The sequence below is a fragment of the Scyliorhinus torazame genome, chromosome 7 (assembly GCF_047496885.1).
Source record: "Scyliorhinus torazame isolate Kashiwa2021f chromosome 7, sScyTor2.1, whole genome shotgun sequence".
Lineage (NCBI taxonomy): Eukaryota > Metazoa > Chordata > Chondrichthyes > Carcharhiniformes > Scyliorhinidae > Scyliorhinus > Scyliorhinus torazame.
Window position 1 is genome coordinate 57358153 of NC_092713.1, and position 20173 is coordinate 57378325.

A 20173-nucleotide genomic window follows, 5' to 3' on the forward strand; every position below is an offset into this window, starting at 1 on the left:
CACCTGTACTACTCAACTTTTATTATACATACAAAATACATTTGTACCAGAGTAATTCAGAGTTTGTGGAAATAGAAATGATTTCTGAATGAATGGTACATGGAGATTTCCAAAGAAGCAATCTATTCTAGGTTGCAGTTGAATGTTGCATAAATGCCAGAAGGATGAAGTAATTGTTTATACATTCTGTGAGATCATTCCAATAATAGACATTACCAATGGAAAACCAATCTTTAAGTGATGTCAGTGCATAGGTAGTTCCAGGCATGCGTTGGGTCAGCTGTAACATTTTTTTCCTTTAAAATAACCAAGCAATCGGGTTGCTTGCCATTTTTGGATAGATAACAATGTGTTACTTTCTGTAATATACATTTTATTTTATAGTATTCGGGAATTGGTACATTGGTGAACAAAGGTGACAAATATGGGCACTAATATAAAGGTGGAACTGTGGTCCGATATTGGGAAATATGGTTACACTGTTTAAAGAATGGGATCAAGTATACAATTTTCTTTGGAATTCACCATTGCATGGGCTGAGCTAGGTGCCTCAGAACCACATACAACAGAACTATTCACTGAAAGCATTTGCTTTTGCTGAAATAAACACTGATGCATCAACATGATAGTAATTTTTTTTAAACTTACCGAGTATACGCACATAGACTTTGACTGAAGTGGGTGTCTTAAGTACCACATGTCGCATGCAATATTGAACACACATGGTTGGAACTTACTGCTCGGTTATAACTGCTGTAGCCCCGTGGCTAAATGTACTAGTATTTATTCACCAGATCAGCAATAATTTCTAGCCCTCGATCACTATCACATTTTAACTTTCTGCTATCTATTTTTTATCAGTGAGTTCTTTAACATTTTTCCTTATAACCGAACAAAGTATGGTTTCAATGTGGTCATACAACAGTTGAGCCAAAGGAGAGAAACAGTTAAGCCAATGAAAGAAAGTAACAGAAAACTGTCAGTGGGGGCTATTCCTGGTGACACTTCAGCATCCACATTGACTGGTTAGAGTGAAGACCAGTGGAAAGGTCTGTCGTTACTTTTATGCTCTCCTTCCAGGTGGACACATATACGAGGCAGAGCAAATCCAGATTGAACACTTGAAAATAAAACAACATCAGTGGCTCAGCGAATCTGTTCTTTCCCTGTAAACTGACACAAGTCCAGCTTTTTCTTTAAACTTTTGCAACTGAGTACATTAAAACTCTGGTGTGTGTTCTTTATAGTTTGTGATCAAAATGATAAGCATAAATGTTTTATGCACATATACATAGCAAACCACAAATGTTTCTATTTGTTTGAACATTCCGAGATTAGCCATCTCGTGAGTTGGTAAAAGAGCAAATACTGTGAAACAGAAATGTCACCACATAAGTAGGAAAGATAACTTTTTTTCTCCTTCCTTAGTACCAAGCGTTTGTACAACGTAAGCTTCATTTCTCCTTGTTGTTACCTTCAGAATTACTGAAACTGTGAGCCCAGCAATATTTCCAAACCCACCTCTCAGGAGACCAGTACTGGATTGAATTTCAGAAGGTATTAAGATGGGGGAAATGTTGGTTGGATAATGGTTTTCCTTAGAGATCTAAAAGTTGATTTGTAAATATGACAGTCATATGGGATGTAAGTATTGTGCATATGATATTGTCTTGAAAATGCTGCAGATTAACAAGATGTCACAAATCTGGTAGAAAGTTGAGTTATCTCAAATATCATATTTAGAATAAAGTCAACAAGGAAACACAATTAAACTTACCAATGAATAATTAGCTGTTTTTAAAAAAATCTAAATTTAGAGTACCCAATTCATTTTTTCCAATTAAGGCGCAATTTAGTGTGGCCAATCCACCTACCCTGCACATCTTTGGGTTGTGGGGGTGAAACCCACGCAAACACGGGGAGAATGTGCAAACTCCACACAGACAGCGACCAAGGGCCGGGATCAAACCTGGGACCGAAGCGCCATTGGCAGCAGTGCTAACCACTGTGCCATCATGCTGCCTACCAATGAATAATTAGCAAGCAGGTGGTAAACTACCCATCCAATAAATATGAAGGCAGTACTGAACTACAAATCAACAAAGAGCCACCTAAAAACAATTAGCAAGGAGGAGAGTTGGAGCCAATGGAAATACAATAATAGTGTTGATAAATTCTTTGGCCACTATCTTATTTAATTAGTATCCTGACGATATAGTTACTAAAATAAGGGTTTATAACATGATAGACACACACAAATAAACATGATTTAACAAAATTAAACTAACCCACAGTCTGCTTTTCCGTGTTTGAACTCTCAGATTTCCCTTAAAAAATCTACCTCTTCCAGGCATCCATAGAATCCCTACAATGCAGAAGGAGGCCATTCTGCCCATCGAGTCTGGACCGACCTTCCAAAAGAGCATCCTGCCTAGGCCCACTCCCCAGCTCTATCCCCGTAACCCCAGTTAATCTGCACATTTTTGGACACTAAGGGTCAATTTAGCATAGTCAGTTCATCTAACCTGCACATCGTTGGACTGGAACTTAGATTCATGGAGCTTTCAGTAGCAATGACTGTTGACTGTATCCAATCCTCTATTAAAGGGGATGGTTTAGCTCAGTTGGTTAGACAGGTGGTTTATGATGCAGAGCGAGGCCAGTACTGCAGGTTCAATTCCCATACCAGCTGAGGATTTCATGAAGGCATCGCCTTCTCAACCTTGCCCCTCATTGAGGTGTGGTGACCCTCAGTCAACTCTCCCCCTCAGAGGGAAAAGCAGCCTATGGTCATATGGGACTATGGCGACTTTACACTTAATTAAGATGCTTAACCTGGAAATAGACTACTACTTCAAGAATGTGGCTGTGTCTCACTGTCCGCAAACTATGGACTATAATTCCCAGTTGCAATGAAAGACAACCTCTGATCTGAGTCCAATGAATATTCCACATTTTTGGGGGGGAGGGATCAGAAGGATTAGCTACTCGCGGGGTATTCTGGAACTTGCTGTTTGTAAGCTGTGCAGCAATGGGAAAGAATTGATGGCCATTGTTAATTAATAACAAGGCATTCCTAGTATGCATGTAGGGTAGGATAGAGCCAACAGTCATTGCTGCAGAAAGCTCCATGAGCCTAAATTCCACTACCTAGAACCAGTGAATCTCTTCATCTATCTGTAAACATGGTAGCACAAGTGGATAGCACTGTGGCTTCACAGCGCCAGGGTCCCAGGTTCGATTCCCTGCTGGGTCACTGTCTGTGCGGAGTCTGCACGTTCTCCCCGTGTCTGCATGGGTTTCTTCCGGATGCTCCGGTTTCCTCCCACAGTCCAAAGACATGCAGGTTAGGTGGATTGGCCATGCTAAATTGCCCTTAGTGACCAAAAAAAAAGGTTAGATGGGGTTATTTGGTTACGTAGGGATGGGGTAGAAGTGAGGGCTTAAGTGGGTCGGTGCAGACTTGATGGGCCGAATGGCCTCCTTCTGCACTGTATGTTCTATGTTACTTACATTCCAATCGGCTTCCCACTGTTGTGACTGCATCAGCTATTAATACTTTTGCGAGACTTCTTTGTATAAAACCATTAAAAAATGTACTTTTAAACAACTAATTGGAGAACTCTTACAGGAAAAACATTATACATAATTACGCACAAGAGCACATAATATATAGGCGCCAGTGCAAACATGGAACTAACCCTGTTCCTCTCACCAGCCTCTACTCCAGGTTCAACCCAACAACTCCCTCAGCCTAGAACTATCTCCACTGGTGTCAGCTTGGCGCTCTTGCCTCCGAGTCATAAGGTTGCAGGTTCATTCTCACTTCATGTACTTGAGTGAGAGTTCAAGACTAACATTCAGTGCTGTACTGAGGAGATATGAAATCGCAAAACTACCTACCTATAAAGATGGATGCAAACTTTCTTGGTACTATTCACGGAAAAGCAGGGAACGTCTCTCATTGCCATGCTAACATTTAACCTTCAGCTAACTACCAAAAAGAAATTAACTGGTTATCTCACTGTTTTTTCAGGATTTTTGCTGTGTGCAAATTAGTTGCTGCATTCCCCACATAGCAACGGTGACAACAGTTCAAAATAATGAATTGGTTTCTGAAGAACTTTTGGATGTTCTGAGCTTGTGGCAGGTGCTACATAAACACAAGTTCCTTCTTGTGTTTCTTTCCTAGGAATGCTTCTACCCACTTCATGCTTCAGACTTTGATGCTGCCAGGTTCCAATTAGAAAGCATCGGATTCCTCTTCATCCCTTCTTCAACTCATGCCATAAAACTCCTACCCTGCTGTTATCCCTGTATCATTTCCCACTGGACTGTTCTACTGGCTGCTTCATGACCCTGGACTGCCACTGAGTAATGTCCAAAGTATTATATTATTGCCAATTTCTACTGGTTCGAATTCCCAAGAACCTATTGATAAACATCAAATCCATAATCATGTACCTTACCAACTAACCACATAGTTCAGAAACATTTACATCAGACCAGAGTGGGTACAGAGGAGATTTAAGAGGATGTGGCCAGGAATGGAGAACTTTAGCTATGAGGAAATACTGGATTATCTGGCGTTGTAAATTTTGGAACAAAAGGAGCTTAATTAAGGTGTATAAAATTGTGACTTTGTTATTTGTGGAGATGGGATTTTCAACTAAGTATTGAGAGGGCCATGAGCCACCAACTCAAATTATGCAAGGACAGAACCAGATCAGGTGCTAGGAGGATGTTCTTTTCCAAGAGAATAGTGGACTTGTGGAAGAAGCTGTTGGCTTGTGTAGCGAATGCTGATTTCCTTCAAATGAGAGCTAGACCTATTTCTTTTCAAAGAACACCTTGTACATTAATCAGGGGCAGATTAGTCTTCTAGTTTTGACCACCTAAGGTGGGCACACAGAAATATTCCCGATTTTTCCCCCTAATTGGCTTAATGATTTTGTTTTTGCCTCCCAGCAGATAATGCAGCCTTTTGAATCATCTTGTGGCGCTGGGCAACATTGTTCTGTGGGACATGCTGTATGGACCACTGGATCTTTTGCTGTCATCATGGCTTGTATGCTCCTAAATCTTTCACTCAAAATACTGAAGAGAAATAGTTGGCCACTGACGGTATATACGATTGTGGAGTTTCAAAAAATTAATCCCTTTGGCTTGAAAGTGGTAGCATATTTAACAGCAGATGCAAAGCCAGTATCTTGCTGGTTCCAGCTGTGGGCCTATTTTTTTTAACCGCCATGGCACAATTATGGAGAAGAACCTGCTGTAAGAATTGAGTCACCATTTGTTGGGGAAAGGAAATTCCCACACCGTTCTTGTTGGCTTTTAAGATACTAGTGGATCTCCCAGTCCAATGCTTGTGCAGAACAGGTTATGAATAGTCATAAACGGCACAACAGAATTTACAACTCTCATTCTTTCTGAGCAACAGAACATAAAGGGAAAATTCCGTATTACGTCTAATGAAATCCATTTACACAAACGGTGTGTTATTAACCTTACATTCAGTGGTAATTTCTCTTTCTTCCTCCTGGTATCATCACCAGTGTAATGCACTGAGCAGTTCCTACTACACATAAATCTGACATGTTATAAAAAGGGACCTTATCTGAAGGCCATGAAGTTTAAGGTAATAGGGCACAATCCACAGAACGATTTTAAGGGCTAAGGTTATCATTGTGCACAACTATCCATTCCATTACATTTCAGTTTGCAATAATAGATTTGTGGCTTTTTTTTTAGGCATCAATGACTAAATATCCTGCCCAGCAGTATGCATCAGAGAACTGAGGAGATGCAGAAGTATCAACTCTGTCCACGGTCTCATGTTTACTAATTCCGATCATCATTCAAAGTGCAATGGGGAACCATCTCGCACTTGGCTACACGATTGCCTTCCCAGTATCCAACATCCTGACCATCATGGCAGTGGCAGTAGGTGCACTTGTCAATCCACACAGTGGTCCCTGCCGGGATCACCTGACTTTGAGTGAAGTCGCTGTAACAATTTGGACCTTTGAGATTACAACAGTGGGAAAAACAAAATATTGAAGTTATTCAGTTTTGATTTATAAATTGGAGATGGTTGAACAAAATTATCAGGTTATAACTATTAAACAATTATATTAATGCCACTAAAACAAAAAAAAAGAAAGCCGGGGGAAAAAGAGGAAGGAACATCAGTAAGAATCTGTGGACATGTTAACATTTCAGACAAGGCATTTCTTCGGCACTGAAAGATAAGTAGACATTTTAATAAAATCAGTTTATTAAAAAACGGCGGATGAGGAAAAAATAGAAAAAGATATTCTAAACTCAGTTATCTGTAAAGCAGAAGAATGTTAAGCTATGGAAAAGATTACTTCAATCAGGCAATATAGTGAAGCATTAAAGGCATCAAAGAAAGTAATTTATGAATTTATACGGTCGTAAAAAGCAAGAGAAAATGGCATCAAAAAAGGGAGAAAATGGACCCATAGCCTGTCAATCAAGTCTGTAATTAAAGTAGAAGCTGTTGCCAAGCTATCAGGCGCACCCCGCTTATAAACAAAATGCAACGTATCAACGCCAAGGGGGCAGATCCACCTCTCCACATAACTCTGCCCCTCTCCCCACCAGCGCTGTGTTCCGAAAAATACTTCTTGGGCAGTCCCTCAGGGTCGATGATGACTTTTTTCCCCAGTTTGTGCATTCTAAGGCAAGCAATTCCCACGTGTCGATGGGGACGATGCGGTGACATAGTGGTTAGCACAGCTGCCTCAGGGCCAGGGACCTGGGTTCAATTCCGACCTTGGGTGACTGTGTGGAGTTTGTAAGTTGGTTTCCTCCCACAGTCCAAAGATGTGCAGGTTAGATGGAGTGGCCATGCTAAATTGCCCCTTAGTGTCCAAAGGTTAGGTGGGGTTACAGGAATAGGGCGGGAGAATGGGCCTAGGTAAGGTACTCTTTCAGACTAGATGGGCCAACTGGCCACCTTCTACACTGTAGGCATTCTATGATTTTATTTAAGGAGGCTTTCAGAGTGTCCTTGCAGCAGTTCCTCTGCTCTCCTAGAGATTGCTTGCCATTGCGGAGCTCAGAGTAGAGCACTTATTTCGGGAGTCTTTTGTTCAGCATGCGGGCAATGTGGCCCGTCCATCGCAGCTGTTCGATTGTGACCGGTGACTTGATACTGGAGATATTGGTCTGGACGAGGATGCTCACATTGGTAAGCTTATCCTGCCAGTCGATTTGCAGGATTTTGCAGAGGCAATGTGGTGATATCTCTCCCAGAATGTGTCTGTTCTACATTGTCCATGTTTCTGATGCATACAGGAGGGTGGGGACCACATCTGCTCTGTCGACTAGGAGCTTGGTGCTGGATTTGAAGTCTCGAGCACCCGAAGACTGCACTGGCACATTGGAGTCGATGCGGGTTTCATCGTTGATGTCTGCTCATGCCGAGAGGAGGCTCATTCTCTCAAATGCCTCAGTGAATGCGCCTACGATGGTTCGTAGCTCAGCCTCTGAATGTGCGCACACACAGGCGTTGCCTGTGTGCTGCAGCTCGATAACAGAAGTTGGGGTGGTCTTGATTCTGCCTGGAGACATCAGAGGTTGAACATTTTCCTGCTTGTCCAGCAGGTTAGCTCCACTCCAGCAGGGAGTTTCAGTGTTATGGGGCGGAGTGTTTCTGCAAGGAAGATAGAGAAGAGCATTGGTGAGGTGACGCAGCCCTGTATGATCCCAGTTTGCACATGTATTGGGTCTATGGTGGTTCCGTTTGTTAGTATCACGGCTTGCGTGTCATCGTGGAGCAGGCGGAAAATGGTGATGAGTTTCTGCGGGCAGCCAGATTTGAGGAAAATGTTCCACAATCCCTCATGTGATCGAAGAAGGCCATGTACAGAGGTTGATGCTGCTCCCTGCACTTCTCCTAGATTTGTTGCATGCTGAAAATCATGTGCAACGTGCCTCTTCGTGGGCAGAAGCCGCACTGAGATTCAGAGAGGAGCTCTTCAGCCACTGGTAGGAGGCAGTTAAGGAAGATTCTCGCAATGACCTTTCCCGTGACGGAGAGAAGAGAAAACCCACTGTGATTTCTGCAGTCTGATCTGTCCCCTTTCTAGAAGATGGTCACAATTAAGTCTGGGAATGGTGCCCTGCTGCAGTCAGCGTCGCAGTGAAGCAGTCTGGGAACTGCATCAGTGCAATGCTGACTGCGGTAGGACACTGAAAAATACATCTTCATGCCAAAAGTTAACCCAAAGTCAACCCAACCTCTTCCACTGATCATTCCAAACCACCAAATTCCTCTGCTTGAGAGGGAAAAAGGACAAGGTTTGATGTTACTAAATGTAGCTGTAACTGGCATTTATTGCCTACTCTAATTTTCCCTTGGGAAGGTGGCTTCTTACGCCACACAGATTGAGGTGGTTTAAGTACTCTGGCAGTCTTGTTATGGGAGTTCCGCGTTTTGACACAGCATCAGTGAAGGAATTGCGTTTTAATTCCAAATCAGGATGGTGTGCAACTTGAATGGGCAGTTGTTGATCGAATTCCCGTGCACCTTATACTTTTAGCCAGTAGCGATTGAGTTTGGGAAGTGCAAAGAGGTCTTAGCTAAAGACATAGGGCAGAATTTCATGCCCCCCCCCCCCCCCCCCCCCCCCACCCCCAAGCGGGATTTTCCAATCCCACCAAAGTTAATGCACATTTGAACAGCTCCCCACATTTTACAGCCCAGCCCCCACTATGATGGGGCCGTAAACTGCACCTAATGGTTTGGATTTTCACGGTGTGAAGCTGGCCCCAGAGGGCTTTAAAAATGGTGGTGGGGGAGGGGATTGGATACAGAATCCCATCCCTATTTACAGCAGCTCCCACTTTTGCCAACAGGGAGGGGCGTGAATAATGCAGCAGAAAACAAAACTCGAACTCAGCAGGGCCATTTGAAAATAGTGCTGAGTTCAAACAAACCCTATTTTGACTGCTCTAAAGGCCTTAGCCCACAGGGTGGGAGTCATGATTTGGAGTAGGAGATGCAAACACTTTTCTTGAAGGACAGTTAAGGTCTAGTTAAGTGAAACTATGTGAACTTATTCAAATCCCCATTCTTTTAATCATGAAAAAACTAAGCTGCAGTTCTCAATTAGAGTGGAAAGAAAATTAGTGCATCACTTGGCAGGCTATCTGGTGCAGCTTAGAAAAACAAATTCCCATCTTTTTTTTCAGTTTTAATAGATTTTGTTGTTGACATTCCAAATGGTTGTTATTAATGCTGAACCGATTTCCGGTTGCAGCTATGCGGAGACCAGACGGGGTTTGTGAAGGGGAGACAGTTGAACGCGAATGTGCGGAGGCTTCTGAATGTTATCATGATGCCGGCGAGGGAGGGGGAGGCGGAGATAGTGGTGGCGATGGACGCTGAGAAAGCCTTCGATAGGGTAGAGTGGGGGTGTTGAAGAGGTTTGGGTTTGGGGAGGGGTTTGTCAGGTGGGTCAGGCTGGTGTATGAGGTCCCGATGGCGAGTGTGGCCACAAACAGGAGGAGGTCTGAGTACTTTCGGCTGCACCGAGGGACGAGGCAGGGGTGTCCCCTGTCCCCCCTGCTCTTCGCACTGGCGATTGAACCACTGGCTATGGCACTGAGAGAGTCGAGGAACTGGAGGGGGTTGGTGTGGGGTGGGGAGGAGCATAGGGTCTCGATTTATGCGGACGACTTGCTGTTATATGTGGCGGATCCGGTGGAGGGAATGCCGGAGGTAATGAGAATCCTCAGGGAATTCGGAGATTTCTCGGGATAAAATCTCAACATGGGGAAGAGGGAGCTGTTCGTGGTTCACCCAGGGGACCAGGAGAGGGGGATTAGCGAGCTCCCCCTAAAAAGGGCGGAGAGGAGCTTCAGGTATTTGGGGGTCCATGTGGGCAGGAGCTGGGGGCCCCTGCATAGGCTTAATTTCACAAGGCTGGTGGAGCAAATGGAGGAGGAGTTCGAAAGGTGGGACGCGTTGCCGCTGTCCTTGGCAGGTAGGGTGCAGTCAGTCAAAATGACGGTGCTCCCAAGGTTTTTGTTCCTGTTCCAGTGCCTCCCTGTGTTTATCCCGGAGGCCTTTTTTAGGCGGGTCAACAGGAGCATAATGGGGTTTGTGTGGGCGCGAGGGACTCCGAGGGTGAGAAGGATGTTCCTGGAGCGAAGTAGAGATAGGGGGGGGAGGGCTGGCGCTGCCCAACCTGTGTGGGTACTACTGGGCCGCCAATGCGACGATGGTGCGCAAGTGGGTGATGGAGGGGGATGGGGCTGCATGGAAGAGGCTGGAGATGGTGTCCTGTGTGGGTACGAGTCTGGGGGTGCTTGCAACAGCGCCGCTGCCGCTCCCTCCAATGAGGGTATACCATGAGCCCCTCAAAATCTGGGGGCAGTGGAGGCGGCACAGGGGGGAAGTTGGGGCCTCGGTGTGGACCCCAATACGGGGGAACCACCGGTTCGTTCCAGGGAGGACAGATGGAGGGTTTTCGGGGTGGCACAGGGCAGGGATACGAAGGTTGGGAGACCTGTTTGTGGACGGGAAGTTCGCGAGCCTGGGTGAGTTGGAGGAGAAGTATGGGCTCCCCCCCAGGGATCACCTTCAGGTACTTACAGGTAAGGGCGTTTGCCAGGCGGCAGGTGGTGGAATTCCCGCGGCTGCTGCCTCGCACAGTACAGGACAGGGTGCTCTCCGGGGGGGGGGGGGGGGGGGGGAGATCTCGGAAACTTATCAGGTGATGCAGGAGGAGGAGAAGGCCTCGGTGGTGGAGGTGAAAGGAGTTGGGAGAGGAGATCGAGGAAGGGACGTGGGCAGATGCCTTAGGGAGGGTGAACTCTTCATCTACGTGCGCGAGGTTCAGCCTCATACAGTTTAAGGTGCTGCACAGGGCACACATGACCGGGACAAGGATGAGCCGGTTTTTTGGAGGTGAGGACAGGTGTGTTAGGTGCTCAGGTCTTTGCGTCCTTGGTAGCCTGGCGGAGGATTCTTCTTCAGTGGAAGGACGCGAGGCCCCCAAGCGTGGAGCGATTATGGCGGGATTTATTAAGTTGGAGAGGGTGAAATTTGCCTTGAGAGGGTCAGTACAAGGGTTCTTCAGGCGGTGGCAACCGTTCTTAGACTTCCTGGCAGAACGGTAGACATTGGTCAATGGCAGCAGCAACTCGGGGGGAGGGGGGGGGAGGGAAAAAAAGAACAGAGGATGCTGGAAAAACTCAGCAGGCCTGGCAGTATGTGTAAGGAGAGAAAGCAGAGTTGAGGGGCGTCATTCTCCGACCCCCCGCCGGGTTGGAGAATCGCCAGGGGCTGCCGTGAATTCCGCCCCCGCCGGTTGCCGAAGTCTCCGGTACCGGATATTCGGCGGGGGCGGGAATCGAGCCGCGCCGGTTGCCGGGCCCCCCCTCTGGATTCTCCGGCCCGGATGGGCCGAAGTCCCGCCTATAAATTGCCTGTCCCGCCGGCGTGGATTAAACCACCTTTTGAACGGCGGGACAAGGCGGCATGGGCGGGCTCCGGGGTCCTGGGGGTGCGCGGGGCGATCTGGCCCGGGGGGGTGCCCCCACGGTGGCCTGGCCCACGATCAGGGCCCACCGATCCGCGGGCGGGCCTATGCCGTGGGGGCACTCTTTCCCTTCCGCCTCCGCCACGGTCTCCACCATGGCGGAGGCGGAAAAGACTCCCTCCACTGCGCATGCGTGGGAAACTGTCAGCGGCCGCTGACGCTCCCGCGCATGCGCCGCCCGGAGATGTCATTTCCGCGCCAGCTGGCGGGGCAACAAAGGCCGTTTCCGCCAGCTGGCGGGGCGGAAATTCCTCTGGCGTTGGCCTAGCCCCTCAATGTTGGGGCTCGGCCCCCAAAGATGCGGAGCATTCTGCACCTTTGGGGCGGCGCGATGCCCGTCCGATTGGCGCCGTTTTGGGCGCCAGTCGGCGGACATCGCGCCGTTTCGGGAGAATTTCGCCCAATGTCTCTTGGCCCTTCATCAGTTCTGACAAAGCCAAAAGGACTTGACGTGTTAACTCTGCCTTCTTTCCTTACAGATGCTGTCAGACCCGCACCACCTGCCACATTAGGAAATAATAGTTATGTCTGGCTCATCGAGATCAGTGTTGGGGGGAGTGGTAGGGAAAGAGGACCTAAAGTGTCAAACCAAAGTCAGCTGAGGTTCACACTTGTGGGTAAAATGGGAGTGTTCACCAAAATGTTAAAACAAAATGTTTATCAAAGCAGATCCTAATCTGTGTTTGATCTCCCCGGGTTAAAGAAGCTGGACCCACGAGCGGCACATTCATTATACTGTATTTGATCTGAATTTCTGTCAGACAGGAGAATGTTTTGTATCCTGGAGCGTGGTGTGGGAAAATGTCAATAAGCAGGTGTTACATTGCCTGCAGTTATACAGGGCGATGTCAGGCAAGGACAGCTGGAATTTGGGGTGAAAGGTGAACAATAAAGCCCTTCTCATTGATCTAATCTAGGATGGGAAGGGCCTTTCCCTCTCTGCAGTATTGGGAGTGTTTTGAGTCACAAGATAATTGCCACTTCAACCAGGAAAAGTAGTATTCCCACCGGACAAATGTAGTTGTCAATGCCTATTCATTCTGTGTTCTGCATCAATTTTAAAATCTTACCATCCTTGCACTCTGGGCAGCACTTTCCTTTCTCATACACTGGATTAACACATGAGGGAGGAGCACAGTCAGCGACTAGGCATCGTGCAATTCCATCCATATCGCAGGTACACTGTTCACACTCTGATGGCTGAAATACAACGAGAAAGATGATTTGGAAGCAAGATACTGCAGATACAGAAATCTGAAAAAAAAAATGTTGACAAAGCTCAGCAGGTCTGGCAGCATCTGTGGGTCCGCATGACTAGAAGCTAAAGAGGGAGAGAATTGTGATGGATTATATACCGTGTACGAGAGGATGGAGCAGAGTAAAAGGTCAGTGATTGGTGGGAGCAGGGAGAGATTGCAACAAAGATGTGTCTGTCGGTCATGAGACAAAGGAAGCGTTAATGCATTAGAAGGTGCTGGTAGTGACATGAAGGTAAGATAGCAGAGTGAGTTACTGGGAGAATAAAGGGCAGTGCGCAGTGAAAACAAAACTAAGGGCGGGATTCTTCGGCGGGCGACCGGAGATTCCTGCCCGATGCCAACAAGCCTTTACATGGTCCGCTTCCCGCCCGTCGCAATCTTGCGGTGAGCAGGGCGGAAGAATCTAGCCCGAAAGAACAAGTGACAGATGGCCTTGTGGGGGAGGGGTTGTATTGCGACAAACAGTGTTTTGAATATTTAAAAATGGTTAAGATGTCAGAGAAAGACCTCAGTCTAAAGTTGTAGAACTCAATGTTGAGTCCTGAGTGCTAATCTTCCAATTAGGCATGTTTCAGCCTTCAGGACTCAGCGCTAAGTTCCACAATTTAGACCTTGGTCTTTCAATCCCATTTTGACACTTGTTCTATCCAAAACATTTTCTGCCCCAATGCAATCGCCACCCCCACCCCCCAAACTAGGCCACATGTAATTTGTTCTGAAGATTTGCTTTCACTGTTATTCTCCTATTAACACATTCTAATATCTTACCTTTATGCCACTACTAGCAGCTTCTAAAGCATTAATGTTTCCTCTGTCTCATAATCTACACATCTTTGTCACAATCTCTTCTAGCTCCCACCAATCACTAATCTTCTACTCTGCTCCACTCCCTCTTATACAGTATATAATCCATCATATCTCTCCCTCTCTCTAGCTCTGAAGAAGTCACACAGACTCAAAACATGAACTCTATTTTCTCCCTCCAGAGATGCTGCCAGACCTGCTGGGTTTTTCCAGCATGTTCTGTTCCTGTTTGAGAAAAATGATTTGCTAGAAGAAAGGCAGTACACATAATCTATCATAAAGGAATTACTGCTTAATAGGGACATAACAACAGGAATGGGCTATCAGCATCTCAAGCCTGTATACCATAGCAGATTAGTATCTCAACTTCATATCAATCCCTGTCCAGATTCAATTGACTCAGGTTCCACAGATTTCTGAGAAATCAACACTCCAGATTTCCACCACCTTTATATAAATAAGTGCTTCCTGATTTCACTCTTAAATGGCCTGACTTTATTTTTAAACCAAGAGTTCCTGCTGCTGCCCCAACTGTGTGGCAGCCAATGTGCCAAGTAAATGCAGCATTATCATGCTTCACAAGACTGAATTTGGGCCCTACGGTGAAATACCAAGCAGGCAAGTCATCTGAAATCCTGAAAATTGGCCATTTTAAAAAATGTTGCGAATATGGTTCTATTACTCAAACCACTGAAATTATAACGATCGGGGGAGAGTGAGGGTGGGTGGTGGGGTGGGATGATGCAGCTGTCCGTTTCCTGGAGAAATGACCATGTGCCCTCCTACTGAAGGACAAGTGGAATTAGCACAGGATGGGAACAGTTGAACCCAAACCCAATTTAACTGGCTATTTCAGAACCACTAATTTTAGCCTAATTTCTGGCACTGATCCTCTTTGGCTCATTCCTCCCAGATTACTCTGGGGCTTCACAGCCCCAAGTTACACTTTCCAGCTTAAGATGTCTGTGAATGTTAGGCCCAGGACTCAACATAGTCACAGTTGTATTGGGAGATAATGGTGGTCACGACCCTTGAAAATTGACAATAGTGATATTGTCAATGAAAATGAGAAAATGGCAGACCTGTTGAATAATTAATTTGCATTCATAGTTTTAATACAGGAAGAGGATAGCATTTTGGACATCCCAAAGAAACTAATCAAGATTAACGTAAGCAAAACAGTAACATTGAATCAATATTGACACTCGGGAGTGGAAAATTCCTTGGACGAGATAGCTTCCATTCAGGATTTTAAAGGAACTAGATGAGAACATTCTGGATGCCCGAACATTAACATCCAAAATTGTCTCAGCATGGGAACCATGCCTTTATATTGGAAAATTGCGCACGTCATTCCACTAATTAAGAAAGTGAGAGGGAACCAGGGAATTACAGATCTGCTAACCTCAGATCTGTTATCAGGAAATTAGTTTATAATTACGGATAGAATATTGAACATCTCGAAAATTTATTATAATAATAATAATAGCTTACTGTCACAAGTAGGCTTCAATGAAGTTACTGTGAAAAAACCCTAGTCGCCACATTCCGGCACCTGTTCGGGGATAAATTTCAGCTGATTCGAGAGCGCCAGTATGGATTTGTAAAGGTTAGGCAAGACAGAGGTGACTTAATTATTGGAAGACATTGATGTCAATGAATGGTACTTATATGGACCCCCAGAAGGCATTTGATAGAGTACCTCGTAAGAGACACCTAAGTAAAGTTGAAGCTCAAGGGATTGACCATATTAGGAAATTTAGCAACAGGAGACCGAGTAAGGATACTGTGGAGGTAGTCCAACTGACGGGATGTAACTAGTCGTGTCCTGCACCGATCGACTAGTCATCCATCATGTTTATTAAAGGCTTACCGATAGAATAGAAAGTTACATACCCAAGTTTGCCGATGACACAAGATAATGGCATTGTAAGCAGTGAAGATAGAAACATAAAATTATAAGGCAATATTTATCGATTTAGTGAATTAGCAAAACTGTGCCTAATGAATTTGAACATGGATAATAATAATCTTCTTTAATAATCTTTTTTTTATTGTCACAAGTAGACTTACATTAACAGTGCAATGAAGTTACTGTGAAAAGCCCCTAGTTGCCACATTCCGGCGCCTGTTCGGGTACTCAGAGGGAGGATTCAGAATATCCAAATGACCTAACAGCAGGTAATTTTCGGGACTTGTGGGAGGAAACTGGAGCATCTGGAGAAAACCCACGCAGACACGGGAAGAACATGCAGACTCCGCACAGACAGTGACCCAAGCGGAAATCGAACCTGGGGCCCTGGAGCTATGAAGCAACAGTGCTACCCACTGTGCTACCGTGCACCCAAAGTGCTACTGTGCATCCATGAGGTCATCCATTTTGGACAAAAATGGATAGTTCAGAATATTTTTTAAATGATGAGAAGTTAGAAATATTGGAGGTCAATACAGACATGGATTAAAATGTCATGAAAGGGTACAGCAAATAAGCAAAAAGTTAATAGAATGCTGGCTCTTATATCTAGAGGACTAGAATACATAGGGTAAAAATTATGCTAAAATTATACAAAGACCTGCCTAAACCATAGCTGGAGTACTGTGAGCAGTCTGGGTACCTCATCTTATTAGGAAGGGAGTACAACATAGATTTAGCATAACAATATTTGGATTTCAAATATTAAATTACAAAGAGAGATTACAACAACCAGAGTTGAATTTCCTGAACTCAGATTTTTAAAGGGAAATGTCATTGTTTTTTCCCCCCAAGATAATAAGGTGAACAGGTTAGATGGAGAGTCGAGAATTGTCTCAAGGTTCATCAGATCTTTCAGGAGTGAAATTAGGAGACAATTCTACAGCAAAGGATGGTAAGGTTTAGAACTCTCTTCTGTAAATATGACTTGATGCTCGGTAGATTTTTAATTTTGTATTGGAGATTGATATTTTTGTTAACCAAGGGTATTAAAAAGAAAAAGGGGTTAAAGGCTGGTATTTGGAGTTAGGTTGCAGATCAGCCATGAACTTATTCTAAGTGGCATAATCTTGTTCCTATGTTTATCCACCCACTCCTGCCACTGGCCGTTCGGCAACAGGCAATGATTTTCCCTGCTCTGAGCCAGGAGCCATCTTCTGGTTATATAGTCGGCAAATGCAGTAGAAGTGTATCAACACTTCAAACAATTAATAGCACAATTCCAGTTCATGAGCAGGCTGCTATTTTAACTTGGTCAATGCATTTACATTTGAAGTTATGAAACAGAGGCGCGGCACGGTGGCACAGTGGTCAGCACTGCTGCCTCACAGCACCAGCGACCCGGGTTCAATTTTGGCCTTAGGTGACTGTGTGGAGTTTGCACATTCTTCCCATGTCTGCGTGGCTTTCCTCAGGTGCTCCAGTATCCTCCCACAGTCCAAAGATGTGCAGGTTAAATGAATTGGCCATTCAAAATTGCCCCTTAGTATCAAAAAGGTTATGGAGTTACGGGGATAGGGCGGAGGATTGGGCCTAGGTAAGTGCTGTTGAGAGGGTCGGTGCAGCCTTGATGGACCAAATGCCGACCTCCTGCTCTGTAGGAATTCTATGATCTATTCTATTATGCTAGTTTAAGACATCCATGTTAAAGCTACAAGATAAATTCAAGTTATTTATCTTTTTAATGCCTCACAGTCAACCCTTGATTTATGCTTCAACAACCTACAACACCATTAAAGTGATAAAACATTCCAAGACGCTTCACAGGATGATTATCTTCACACTAAGGATCCCCTCCATCAAGTTCGATGGCACTAAATGGGATAATTTTCAAACAGAACTAGCAACTTAAAACTAGGCATCCATGAGGCGCTGTGGGTCATCAGCAGCAGCAGAATTGTATTCACCTACAATCTGTAACCTTATGACCCATCATATCCCCCCGTTGTACCATTACCATCAAGCTGGAGGATCAACCCTAGTTCAGTGAAGAGCGCAGGGGGGCATGCCAGAAGTAGCATCGGGCATATCTAAAAATGATGTTCCAACCTGGTGAAGCTACAACACAGGACTACTTACATACTGAACAGTGAATGCGGCAAGTCACAGATAAAGCTAAGTGATCCCACAACCGACTGATCAAGCATATGCTTTGCAGTCCTGCCACATCCAGTCTTGAATGGTGGTGGACAATTAAATGATGAACTGGAGGAGGGGGCTCCACAAGTATCCGCATCCTCAATGATGGTGAACATAAGAACTAGGAGCAGGAGTAGGTCATCTGGCCCCTCGAGCCTGCTCCGCCATTCAATGAGATCATGGCTGATCTTTTGTGCACTCAGCTCCGCTTTCCGGCCCGAACACCATAACCCTTAATCCCTTTATTCTTCAAAAAACTATCTACCTTTATCTTGAAAACATTTAATGAAGGAGCCTCTACTGCTTCACTGGGCAAGGAATTCCATAGATTCACAACCCTTTGGGTGAAGAAGTTCCTCCTAAACTCTGTCCTAAATCTCCTTGCCCTTATTTTGAGGCTATGCCCCCTAGTTCTGCTTTCACCCGCCTGTGGAAACAACCTGCCCTCATCTATCCTATCTATTCCCTTCATAATTTTATATGTTTCTATAAGATCCCCCCTCATCCTTCTAAATTCCAATGAATACAGTCCCAGTCTACTCAACCTCTCCTCGTAATCCAACCCCTTCAGGTCTGGGATTAACCTAGTGAATCTCCTCTGCACACCCTCCAGTGCCAGTACGTCCTTTCTCAAGTAAGGAGACCAAAACTGAACACAATACTCCAGGTGTGGCCTCATTAACACCTTATACAGTTGCAGCATAATCTCCCTAGTCTTAAACTCCATCCCTCTAAGGACAAAATTCCATTTGCCTTCTTAATCACCTGTTGCATCTGTAAACCAACTTTTTGGGACTCATGCACTAGTACACCCAGGTCTCTCTGCACAGCAGCATGTTTTAATATTTTATCATTTAAATAATAATCCCTTCTGCTGTTATTCCTACCAAAATGGATAACCTCACATTTGTCAACATTGTATTCCATCTGCCAGACCCTAGCCCATTCACTTAGCCTATCCAAATCCCTCTGCAGACTTCCAGTATCCTCTACACTTTTTGCTTTACCACTCATCTTAGTGTTGTCTGCAAACTTGGACACATTGTCCTTGGTCCCCAACTCCAAATCATCGATGTAAATTGTGAACAATTGTGGGCCCAACACTGATCCCTGAGGGACACCACTAGCTACTGATTGCCAACCAGAGAAACACCCATTAATCCCCACTCTTTGCTTTCTATTAATTAACCAATCCTCTATCCATGCTACTACTTTCCCCTTAATGCCATGCATCTTTATCTCATGCAGCAACCTTTTGTGTGGCACCTTGTCAAAGGCTTTCTGGAAATCCAGATATACAACATCCATTGGCTCCCCGTTATCTACCGCACTGGTAATGTCCTCAAAAAATTCCACTAAATTAGTTAGACACGACCTGCCCTTTATGAACCCATGCTGCGTCTGCCCAATGGGATAATTTCCATCCAGATGCCTCGCTATTTCTTCCTTGATGATAGATTCCAGCATCTTCCCTACTACCGAAGTTAAGCTCACTGGCCTATAATTACCCGCTTTCTGCCTACCTCCTTTTTTAAACAGTGGTGTCACGTTTGCTCATTTCCAATCCGCCGGGACCACCCCAGAGTCTAGTGAATTTTGGTAAATAATCACTAGTGCATTTGCAATTTCCCTGGCCATCTCTTTTAGCACTCTGGGATGCATTCCATCAGGGACTGGAGACTTATCTACCTTTAGCCCCATTAGCTTGCCCATCACTACCTCCTTAGTGATAACAATCCTCTCAAGGTCCTCACCTGTCATAGCCTCATTTCTATCAGTCACTGGCATGTTATTTGTGTCTTCCACTGTGAAGACCGACCCAAAAAACCTGTTCAGTTCCTCAGCCATTTCCTCATCTCCCATTATTAAATCTCCCTTCTCACCCTCTAAAGGACCAATATTTACCTTAGCCACTCTTTTTTGTTTTATATATTTGTAGAAACTTTTACTATCTGTTTTTATATTCTGAGCAAGTTTACTCTCATAATCTTTCTTACTCTTCTTTATAGCTTTTTTAGTAGCTTTCTGTTGCCCCTAAAGATTTCCCAGTCCTCTAGTCTCCCACTAATCTTTGCCACTTTGTATGCTTTTTCCTTCAATTTGATACTCTCCCTTATTTCCTTAGATATCCACGGTCGATTTTCCCTCTTTCTACCGTCCTTCCTTTTTGTTGGTATAAACCTTTGCTGAGTAGTGTGAAAAATCACTTGGAAGGTTCTCCACTGTTCCTCAACTGTTTCATCATAAAGGGCAAAATTCTCCTACCCGCCCCGCCACATTTCTGCCCCGACCGGCCGGCGGGAGTCTCCGTAACACCGGCCGGTCAATGGAGTTTCCCATTGTGGGGCAGCCCCACGCCGTCGGGAAACCCCCGGGCGCCGGCAAAACGGAGACTCCCGCCGGCGGAGAATGACGCCCAA

At 45.2% G+C, this 20173-nt stretch overlaps 1 protein-coding gene across 3 annotated transcripts in view; it reads right to left on the reverse strand.

Moving 5' to 3' along the window:
• Window position 1: 1 nt before the first annotated feature.
• Window positions 2-20173, reverse strand: part of LOC140426242 (von Willebrand factor C domain-containing protein 2-like) — a 28078-nt gene continuing 7906 nt past the window's right edge. Inside the window, exons 2-3 of one of the 3 annotated variants that reach the window (XM_072510746.1) lie at window positions 12650-12779; window positions 2-6026 (exon numbers count right to left, since the gene is read on the reverse strand). In XM_072510746.1, coding sequence (XP_072366847.1) covers window positions 5845-6026; window positions 12650-12779 — 312 coding nt within the window. In that variant the 3' untranslated portion in view covers window positions 2-5844. The other 2 variants (XM_072510747.1, XM_072510748.1) reach the window with 2 other exon arrangements.